The sequence below is a fragment of the Sinocyclocheilus anshuiensis genome, unplaced genomic scaffold (genome assembly GCF_001515605.1).
Source record: "Sinocyclocheilus anshuiensis isolate Anshui unplaced genomic scaffold, SAMN03320099.WGS_v1.1 scaffold171, whole genome shotgun sequence".
NCBI lineage: Eukaryota > Metazoa > Chordata > Actinopteri > Cypriniformes > Cyprinidae > Sinocyclocheilus > Sinocyclocheilus anshuiensis.
Window position 1 is genome coordinate 84,133 of NW_015549561.1, and position 11,224 is coordinate 95,356.

Consider the following 11,224-nt stretch of genomic DNA (forward strand, 5'->3'; position numbering starts at 1 on the left):
ATTTTAAGAGTGTCACCCCTTCATTGCTCTGCACTTTTTTTCTGCATCGTGAATGATTTGTAGATTGTACACACAAAAAAGTCTCTGTATTTTTGCGTATTGCGAATACCACTGATTATCTCTTCATCTCAGTTTGTTGTGTACGGGGCTGTATAGCCACAGACCAGTCAGGGTGCCTATGCTGACCCCTGTCCACCACCAATAGCGCCAACAGTGGGCACGTGAGCATCAGAACTGGACCACGGAGCAATGGAAGAAGGTGGCTTGGTTCGATGAATCATGCTTTCTCTTACATCATGTGGATGGCCGGGTGCGTCGCTTACCTGGGGAACACATGGCACCGGGATGCACTATGGGAAGAAGGCAAGCCAGCGGAGGCAGTGTGATGCTTTGGGAAACCTTGGGTCCTGCCATCCATGTGGATGTTACTTTGACACACACCACCTACCTAAGCATTGCTGCAGACCATGTACACCCTTTCATGGAAACGGTATTCCCCGGTGGCTGTGGCCTCTTTCAGCAGGATAATGCGCCCTGCCACAAAGCAAAAATGGTTCAGGAATGGTTTGAGGAGCACAACAACGAGTTTGTTTCCAAATTCCCCAGATCTCAATCCAATCAAGCATCTGTGGGATGTCAGGGGTCAGCGCTGTTTTGGCAGCAAAAGGGGGACCAACACAATATTCAAAATGTTATGCCTGATCGGTGTACATTTTGATACTTACTGAGTGATCTTTGGTATGTATTTATTTATTGGTGTTATTTAATTGATACACTGATGGATACTTACAGTATGTATGTCTCTGAGGTTTGCTGTGTGTTGAATTTGTGCCTGTTGGAAGGTCACATGAACTAATTTTAATGTCTGTATTATGGTATTACCTTTGTGACACTGTGCTGAATATATTAACCTGCTCGTTGATTCCTCCATTTGTAACCTAACTGTCACCAAACTCAAATACATTCGATGAATTGTAGGCTACTTATGTTTACTGTAACCTGCTGCTCTCCCTCTTTGGATTCTAACAGGAATATGATTGTATAAAAATAAATTATATTTGTGTTGACAGACTTTGTGTGGTTGGGTGTTTCCTTGACTATTGATGCCCATATAATTATTTTGTACAGTAAAGAACCAGGTGGCTTCCTCCCCCGTTTTTGGGGATTGTTACAATACACAATAAATCCATTCTTTCATAGTTTTCTGTAGAAAATCATCAATTTCTGTTAATAATGCTCAATTATTTTGTTATTTGCACTACTACAGGAAATAGAAGAGTCCTAAACCGATTAATGATATGATGCAACATGTGGACTGGAGCAGCACGAGTCTGAACTTGAAGTGTATCTGGAGCCGTTTGTGCTTCCACTGCATAACTGCATAGCAAACACAAACCTTGTCTGTTTCATTCATATCAAAAACTCTTCAGCGCTGGAAGATCAGGCAAAATGTCCCGTCACTGCACAGAAATCACCTGCGTGTGGTTAATGTTACCTCCCATCCTGGTTACGACAGTCTAAGAACTGGAAACGGTCACACTCCTGTTATGAAAACAACGCGGGTCATTTGGAAATCGAAGTACTACGCACACGCCCGCGCACACACACACACATTGCAGTTGATTACAGGACACGGCTTCCCCATGTAAATCAATGCAAATAAGAGAGAAAGAGGGTTAGAGCACAAAAGAGGGAGACCAAGAGGACAAAATGCCACAGAAAGAAAAGGAAAGAAATAAAAGTTACCTAAATAATAATTTTTGTGCATGTTAAGTGTTCTTTTGTCTTTCCTGTCTGAGGCAATTGGTTGTTTCTCAAGTGGTGTATGTGAAGAGGAAGTGATGACTCTAAGCAACATCACTATTTAAAAGATGATAATGATAAGGACACTTCTGAGACATTGGGCAGAACTGATTCTGTATGTTTACTGCCACGTTAATGTGCTCGTCTGCTGAACGGTTTACAAGGAATTGAGGTAAGGCTGTTGGAAATGCATTCATATTCAGGTTTGTGTGTGTGTGTGTGTGTGTAGTTTTAAATCTATAGATAAAGTCTATACAAGATAAAATATAAAGTCTTTGGGTAATGTTTTATTGAGAGTAAATTGGACTTGTGGCCGTTTTTCTAGACATCTGACAAAGTCAGATTTCACATGCTTGTGCTTGAAATGTTCTTTAAGAACTTAACATTTAAAATTGTGAGATGAGCGAAGCATATCTTATCAGTCATAAATGTGTAAAATATGGTTAACACCCCTATCAGCAGGAAACGCTTCACAGAATACAGATGAAGCATCATAACTGATATAAAAACACAATTCATTCTGTAACACTAACTTTAACCATCATTTTCACAAAAAAAAATCAAATAGGTCACCATAATAGGAAATAAAAAAATAAATAAAATAAAAAAAGCAAAATCTGCAACCATAAGCATATTTTAATTTGGCAGTCAGTGTAACAGTTTGTGCTATGCTTGAAAAACAACACATCTGTGTTTCTTCAGCATGTCGTGCCACGCATTAAGCATTGTTGCATTAAGATGCCCTGTTAAGAGAAGTTAAACTTTGAAATAGAGAGAGAGAGAGAGAAAATAAAATAAAAAACTGACTCCTGCAGTGTGTCTTGTGCAACATCTATATTTTCTCGAAAGCAAGAAAAAGCCTCAACTCTGCCAACTTGGTGTATTGTTGAAGGTAAATATACAAATCCCAGTCATATTTATGTGGATTTACAGAAACCAAAAGAGGAACTGCTCTCTGCGTTGCGCAATATCACTACTGCGAACACAGCAGAAAAAATACTATTTATATGATACATAGATAGATAGATCGATAGATAGATAAAAGGCACATAGCCTATATAGGCTACACATTAATGTATTTTCTCTCTAAGTGGAGTCTGTGTAACCACATAGACCATTTATTGGTCATTTCTTTATATACACAAAAGGGAAAGTGATCTTTTTTTTTTCTTCCTGTCTGTTTACTTTCTCCCCACAGCAAACACGAGAAGCAACACTTATCTTTAAACCAAATGGCCACTCTTGTTCCTACGAAGCCCTCAGCCCTATCTGGACCAGCTCAGACCTCCATCGCGCCCGCCTCCCCTTCCACAGCATCCCTGCCCCTGTCCCATCAGATCGGCATTGCTATCCTGGTCATCGCCTTCGTGTTTGGTTTTCCCGGGAACCTGTTCGTGGTGTGGTCGGTTCTGTGTCGAGTGCGTCGGCGCTCCGTCACGTGTCTGCTGATCCTGAATCTGGCCGTGGCGGACGCGCTGGTTCTCCTGAGCGCTCCGCTGTTCCTCCGGTACCTGATAGGAAGGAGAGGCTGGGAGTTTGGAGCCGCCCTGTGTAAGACGGTCCATTACCTGTGCTGCGTCAACATGTACGCCTCCATCTACCTGATCTGCCTGATGAGCATGGACCGCTGGCTGGCTGTCACAAAGCCGTTTCTGTCTCAGAGGTTGAGGACTAAGAAAAGGCTCCTGTCCGTCATGTTGGGGATCTGGGTGATGGCTTTTCTGATGGCTTTGCCCATGCCGTTCTATCGGTACGTCTGAGAGTTTTGTTTTACAAAGACATTGAAACACAAATCACGCTTTCTTCAAGCTACACCAGTCAAGCACAACATTTGGAACAGCTGATTCATATAGCGAGCTTGACCATTAAACAGATGGATCCCATTGGTCCAACACATAATTCAACGCATAGGCTAATTAAGATGAATGCGATTGGTCCAACACGAAGGCTAATTCCAGCCTATCCCTTACGAAAGTTAACCATGGTTTTAGCACAAATAAAACCAAAAAAAAAACATGGTTACTACAGTTAAACCATGGTAACCACATATTTACCATGGTTTTGCTACACTAACCATATTTTAACCATGGTATTTGTAGTAAAACTATGGTAAAACAAATGGTAATCAATACGCCAAAAAAATAAAAAAATAAACATGGTTACTACATCTTTACTACAATAAAACCACGGCTGATTTTTATAAGTGATGGAATGCCAAACCTGACAAAATTAGAAATAAATAAATATATAAATAAATATACAAAGAAATGCAAAAATAAATAAATAAATATACAAAGAAAAGAAAAAAATAATAATAATAATTATTATTTATATTTTATTTTCTTATACATGTATATTTTTATTTTTTTCCACATTTTATTGATTTTTACATTTATTTATTTTCAATTTTATTTATTTCCAAATGTATGTACTTATTTATTTATTTCAATATTTCTTTGTCCGTAGGGTAATGAGGAGTGCGTGTTTACCTCAGGAATAGTAATGTAGTCAGAGTAGGCGAGTTGTAAGCTTTGAGGCTACAGTGACACCTTGTGATGCCCAAACGAAGTGTAGCCTACATGACGTGCCTGTTATAGTGGGATGAAGGACTTAGATGAGCAATATATGACTACTTATATCACAGGTTAAGTCATTTAATATCACCCTAACTCAGGGGTGTCAAACTCAAATTCTGAAGGTCAGGAGCCCTGCAGAGTTTAGATTCAACCCTAATTAAACACACCTGATCCAACTAATCAAGTCCTTCAGGCTTATTTAAAAAAACTACATGGTATGTGTGTTGGAGCAGGGTTGGAACAAAACTTTGCAGTGCTCCGGCCCTCCAGGAATTGAGTTTGACCCCCCTGCCCTAACTGTATGTTGCCTATCCTACGGAGCCCCTAAAGGGACATGTTGGTGGGAAAAATACGATGTGGAAGGAAAAAATATAACTTTTGCGTTCTCTCGTAAAACCAGTTGAGCTTGGACAAACACTTCCTGTTTACTTTACAGCTTGCAGTGGTTTATACAGCTCCGTATGTTCACAATGGACAAATAAATACTACAGTCAGTAGTTCAGGCACGGTTTTGGGACATTCTGAAACACTTAATGTCGCTTAATGTACTAAAACAGTGACAGTGGAGGACCAGATTCAGTATTTATAATTACTATTAATGTTAATAACAGCAGAATCCTGTCTTTTGTCCGTCCATCAGCCCGTAAGTAACGGTAAGACTTCTCAGTTCCAAGCGTAGGTTGATGTTCTGATGATTTGTGCTACCTTGTCAGATTTTGCTACCTCCCATTGAAACAGTAGGTAGCACAATACGACAACAAAAAATGCTACCCATCAGATTATGCTTTATTAACGCGTACACCTACCCCAACCCTAAATCTACCCTTACAGTAATGAAAGTACAGTAATTATGTGTTGTTCAGCATGAGAAAACTGACGCAATGTTGATGTGCACATGCGCAGTAAGCCCTGGTAAGACAATCTAACCACTAACTGCACCTGTATTTTTCAATAGGATCAAAGAAAAGAAGATTAAAATGACCTGAATATTGAGTCTGACTCCATCCGTTAGTTACTAGTGCCCGCTCACTTTTTCCCAGGCCCGCCCAAAAATACCATTCTGCCTACGCCACTGATCTCACTTGTAAAATCTGCCTACCCTCCATAAATCCATGCCATTGTTTGATGATGATGTTGACATAATGAAACAAATACTAGCATTTGCCTTGTAGATGTAGGGTAAATTATGGTAAATTTTACACTGAACAAAATTATAAACGCAACACTTTTGTTTTTGCCCCCATTTGTCATGAGCTGAACTCAAAGATCTAAGACTTTTTCTATGTACACAAAAGGCCTATTTCTCTCAAATATTGTTCACAAATCTGTCTAAATCTGTGTTAGTGAGCACTTCTCCTTTGCCGAGATAATCCATCCACCTCACAGGTGTGGCATATCAAGATGTTGATTAGACAGCATGATTATTGCACAGGTGTGCCTTAGGCTGGCCACAATAAAAGGCCACTCTAAAATGTGCAGTTTTACTGTATTGGAGGGTCCGAAAACCAGTCAGTATCTGGTGTGACCACCATTTGCCTCACGCAGTGCAACACATCTCCTTCGCATAGAGTTGATCAGGTTATTGATTGTGGCCTGTGGAATGTTGGTCCAATTCTCTTCAAGACTTCCAGTTCAGGAACTGGAACACGCTGTCGTATACGCCGATCCAGAGCATCCCAAACATGCTCAACGGGTGACATGTCCGGTGAGTATGCTGGCCATGCAAGAACTGGGATGTTTTCAGCTTCCAGGAATTGTGTACAGATCCTTGCAACATGGGGCCGTGCATTATCATTGTGAACAATATTTGAGAGAAATAGGCCTTTTGTGTACATAGAAAAAGTCTTAGATCTTTGAGTTCAGCTCATGAAAAATGGGGGCAAAAACAAAAGTGTAATTGTGTTCAGTGTAATTGGTTAACTTAATATTGTTTTGGAAAAATCTCACCATTCTTCTCAGTTCAGTTCATCATGTCAGGTAAAAGCATGCAAGTCAAGTCAAGTAACCTTTATTTGTATAGCGTTTTATACAATACTGATTGTGTCAAAGCAGCTTTACAGTGTCAAACAGGAAAATAGTTTGTCAATAATGGAAGAAGACAATAACAGAGTCATTTTTCCAGTTAAAGCCAGTTGATTGATGATTCAGTGATGTCATCATCCGGTTTAGCTCTCTTCCAATAGTGTCTGTGCAATCAGTCAAACATCCCCAACTAAGCAAGCCAAAGGCGACAGCGGCAAGGAACCAAAACTCCATCGGTGACAGAAATGGAGAAAAAACCTTGGGAGAAACCAGGCACAGTCGGGGGGCCAGTTCTCCTGTGGCCAGACGAAACCAGCATGGCGTGGTTTATTTCCAGGCTGAACACAGGTGTAGAGGACTCGTCTGGTTCCCGTGGTCTTGTGCCGATGGTCGTCGAGGTGATAAGGTTCAAGTTCAAGTTCAAGTTCAAGTCTGCTTTATTGTCAATTCTTCCACATGTACAGTACATACACACAGAGAATTGAAATTGCGTTACTCTCAGACCCTTGGTGCATACAGATAACACTAACAGTAGAGAATAAATACAGATAGATACAGATTAAATATAAAATACAACTATACAAATATACAAATAAGGTAAAATGTAAAAATAAAAAAAATATATAAAGCAGCACAAGGCACATGGCAGATAGAGTGCAAACCACTGAAGTAAACAACAGTGCAGATATAATGATTGTAGTGCAAAAGAGCTTATTCAGACTGATTAAAGTGACAGTGTGTGTGTGTATTTGGGAGTGGGAGAGTCCGTCAGAGGGTCAGAGTTCAGTGGTGCGTGGGGAGGGGGGGCAAGGTCGGGAGGGAGTTCAGCTTCCTGACAGCCTGATGGATGAAGCTGTCCTTCAGTCTGCTGGTCCTGGCCTGGAGACTCCGCAGTCTCCTCCCTGATGGCAGCAGACTGAAGAAGCTGTGCCATACCACACAGTGATGCAGCTCGTCAGAATGTTCTCAATGGTGCCTTTGTAGAAGGTGTACATGATGGGGGCCGTGGCTCTGGCTCTTCTCAGTTTGCGGAGGAAGTAGAGACGCTGCTGTGCTTTCTTGGCCAGTGCTGTGGTGTTGTCAGCCCAGGAGAGATCCTCTGTGATGTGCACACCCAGGAACTTGGTGCTGCTCACCCTCTCCACAGTCACACCATTGACGGACAGAGAAGCATGCTGAGTGCGCACTCTCCTGAAGTCAACAACAATCTCCTTCGTCTTCTCCACATTTAGAGAGAGATTGTTGTCACTGCACCACCCGGCCAGGCGGCTCACCTCGCTCCTGTAGTTTGTCTCATCTCTGTTGCTAATGAGACCCACTACAGTCGTGTCATCCGCAAACTTAATGAAGAGGTTGGAGTTGTGTGACGGTGTGCAGTCGTGGGTCAGCAGAGTGAAGAGGAGGGGGCTCAGCACACTCAAGGGGATCAGGTCTTCACAGGAGAACTGTCTCTGGGGCGCATCTAGTTAACATGATCTCCGCTGATATTCAGGGCTGTAGAGGGAAGTGTTCCCAGTTCCGTTTGACCTAATTAATGCAGCCCAACAATCGTTTAACGGATTTGAATGATAGAAATGCGATAGTGTATTATGTGTATGCGCAACTGCTCACCAACTTTGATATCTGCTATACTGCGCACGTCAGACGAGGCGGAGTTCACAGCCTACATTTCAAAAAGTGTACTTGAAATTCATAAGCGATTGAATATTGTCAATCAAGAACTCAAAGAAGGGTGATATAAATGAGATATATAAATAAGCAATAAAAGTACTGATTACTTATGTTGGACGGTTAGCATTTAGGCAACACAGTTTCATGGCAAAGGTTTTTTTTTTTGTGTGTTTTGGCAAACTGGTGGCTAATTCGAATGAATTTGTATGATCCCATACATTTTCATAGTCTGCTCATGCCCCAGTGATGGTTGTGTTAATATTATGGCCTTACAGCCTTAGCTGGTTTTAGCTGGTAATCCAGCCTGGTCATAGCTGGTCAGCAGGCTGGTTTTTAGAGGGGTTTTGACCACTTCTTTAGCTGGTCAGGCTGGGGAGACTAGCTAAAACCAGCTACTTCCAGCTTAAACCAGCTAAGAGCAGCTAACCAGCTTAGGCTGCTTTTTGCTGTTTTTTTTTTTTCAGCAGGGATGTTTTAGTATGATTATCATACATATTCATAGGAAATCACCTCTTCGTAAAAGAGGAGATTTAGTTTGTTATCTCTGCTAACAGTTTCATTATGCATTATGCAATCATGGAATATTGAGTCATATACTTAACTTTGTGAGTATGTGATTATTCTTCATTATCTGCTTGCATCTTCCCCCAACGGGCACTGGATGTCACTGTAACATCATAAAGACTTTGGAGTGCAAAGTTGCATGGATGTAAAATTTTGGTTGGAAATGAAACTGGGCTAATGTCAAAATCCAATGTTGACTTCAAGGTCCAGCATTCGGCGGATGTAACATTTTAATCTTATGGCATTTAGCAGATGTTGGGTTTTGGTTTATTAATACCAGGACATAAAACCAACAAAAAAATCAATGTATTGTGTAACACACAACCGTATTCCGAGAGTTTCCAAGTTGGAATTCGAATTCAATTACCGTTCTTTTGCACCAAGTAGGACCATGGAAAATTTAACTTTATGAGAATGAAATACACAGTACACTAAATTACACAAAATGCCAGTGCAGCTTCCATATTGGAATGTTCTTTTTGTTGCATATCAATGTTCTGTTACGTAAGATCTTCTAGCGGAGCAAACTAGTGGAATAATTTGCTTTAATAAAACAAATTGTGACTATAATAAAATGGCATTTCACAGAACAATGTCATGAACAGTTTGTAAACTTGAGTTGGAATTATAGTAAATGATGAATGGAGTAACATTTTAGTACCTCCGCAACTCTATATCAACAACCAAGGAGTCCAGGACCGAAACTATTGGTTTTATAAATTATTGTAAACCTTCTCCTTTATGTCCCAATCTGTCTTGTTGTTTTCGTCTTTGCACCAACAGTTCTGTGTTGCCAGTCTCTACGAATGTGTCCATCTACCTGTGTAAGCCGTACCACTGGGAGAGCAACGCTCATGAAGCCTTTCAGTACCTGACTGAGACTATTCTGGGTTTCCTGCTGCCCTTCAGCTTCATCCTGTTCCGCTACATCTCAGTGATCCGTCGGCTGCGTAGCGCCATGTTCCAGCGCAAAGGAAGAGGAAACGCCCTCATCCTCCTCATCATCGCTGCGTTTACCATCTTCTGGCTGCCGTATCACCTCATCAACATCCTGCAGGTGAGCAACACCTCACACTGTATGATCCCATTAATATCTCATTGCTATAGCCTACATCATGTGACCTCACAACATCACATGAATACATGCCAGTGGAAAAATATTCAAACTAGCCCTGACTGCACACGTACGTTACGGAGACATCTATTTGATGTCTGCATTACATCTGCAAGACGTGTTTTTTAGAGTGTTTGCTCATATGCAATACATCTATGGGACGTATCCTATCAGATGTCTAATAGACGTTTAGAAGATGTCTTTAAGATGTTTATGATTTAGAGTGTATGTAAAACTGACATCTTAAAGACGTCTATCAGATGTTTGAACACCGCAGATGCTTTCCAGATGAAGCGATCTTTAACAGACATCGCGAAACAGCACTTTAAATTTCCTATAGATACACCTGGGTGCATTAAGGAAGTGATGCGTTAATTTACTGGATTCGGCCTCGTGAATTATATCCATTGTTGTTCATACTTGTTTCAAACAATTGGATTTCATTGATATTTTGGCTCAATTTGAAAGCTGCATTTCACCTGTTGCCCGCAAACATGTTTGACTTGATTGATCACTTTTAATACATTAATAAGGAGGCTCAGCATCCTTTGCATACTCTAACAGACTGTCAATTGTTTTCGTGTGTGTGAAACTAGTAGGCTATGTTCAATAAGGTCAGTTTTCTCTCATTTTATGTCATCCCACAAAAGCATTTCTCTTTCTTGTTGGTCTGTTCTCACAGGTGATTGGTCTGATGCAGGGCTCCTCCTCTTCTATTTTAACAGCGGCAATAGTGGCGCGTCCCAACGTGACGGCGTTCACCTTCCTTAGCAGCAGCGTGAACCCCGTCCTGTACGTGTTTGCCGGCAGCTCTCACATCCGTCAGGCTGGTCTGGGCTTCATGGCCAAACTCTTTGAGGGAACCAACTCGGAGTCGGCCTCCACCCGCAGCAGTCGCGGCTCTAATGCAGAGAGCTCCGTTTTCACCAAGCTGTCCGTCAAGCTGAGTCGTAAAGGGGACGGAGCGAGAGCCGAGACCCCTGGTGGTGAAGACGAGAACACAGCAGACGTGCACAACAGAGATGAGATGAAGACTCTCACCACCCTGCATTAAAGTGCTCATATCGTGCATTTATTCCCCTGAGGTCCATTTATAATGTTACTAAATGTTGTTGGACTCTCATTATCGCAACTGAAATAATAATATCACTGCTCCAGGTGTGTGTTCACGGTGTGTGTGTGTTCACTGCTGTGTGTGAGCACTTTGGATGGGATAAATGCAGAGCACTAATTCCGAGTATGGGTCACCATACTTGGCCACATGTCACGTCACTCACTCTCTCACTTCTGCTGCTGCTGTTTCACAATAAACGTGTCTTATTTTCTTTAAATACTTGATTGTGATTGGCTGGAATGCGGGCATTAAAACATAGTTTACCGTTTTTAAAGGGTTTCTTTGTGAAAATTCTAGTTTTGTTTCGTTTCATACTCCTGCTGTTTACTGTTTTTTTTTTTTTTTTTTTTTTTCAAAAAA

The 11,224-nt window shown here is 41.2% G+C and overlaps 1 protein-coding gene across 1 annotated transcript; it reads left to right on the forward strand.

Annotated features, from left to right (window-relative positions):
- The first annotated feature begins 1,866 nt into the window (after positions 1 to 1,866).
- Positions 1,867 to 10,927, forward strand: LOC107657179 (leukotriene B4 receptor 1-like). Its single transcript, XM_016445203.1, has 4 exons — positions 1,867 to 1,975; positions 3,002 to 3,553; positions 9,420 to 9,693; positions 10,433 to 10,927. Exons 2-4 carry the CDS (start codon positions 3,036 to 3,038, stop codon positions 10,802 to 10,804), a joined length of 1,164 nt encoding a protein of 387 aa, XP_016300689.1. The 5' UTR covers positions 1,867 to 1,975; positions 3,002 to 3,035; the 3' UTR covers positions 10,805 to 10,927.
- Positions 10,928 to 11,224: the final 297 nt, after the last annotated feature.

Coding starts and splice junctions, on each gene's coding strand:
- LOC107657179 (XM_016445203.1), top strand. CDS start 3,036: ATGGCCACTCTTGTTCCTACGAAGCCCTCAGCCCTATCTGGACCAGCT. Junction 3,554..9,419: donor TTGCCCATGCCGTTCTATCG/GTACGTCTGAGA, acceptor TTGCACCAACAG/TTCTGTGTTGCCAGTCTCTA. Junction 9,694..10,432: donor ACCTCATCAACATCCTGCAG/GTGAGCAACACC, acceptor CTGTTCTCACAG/GTGATTGGTCTGATGCAGGG.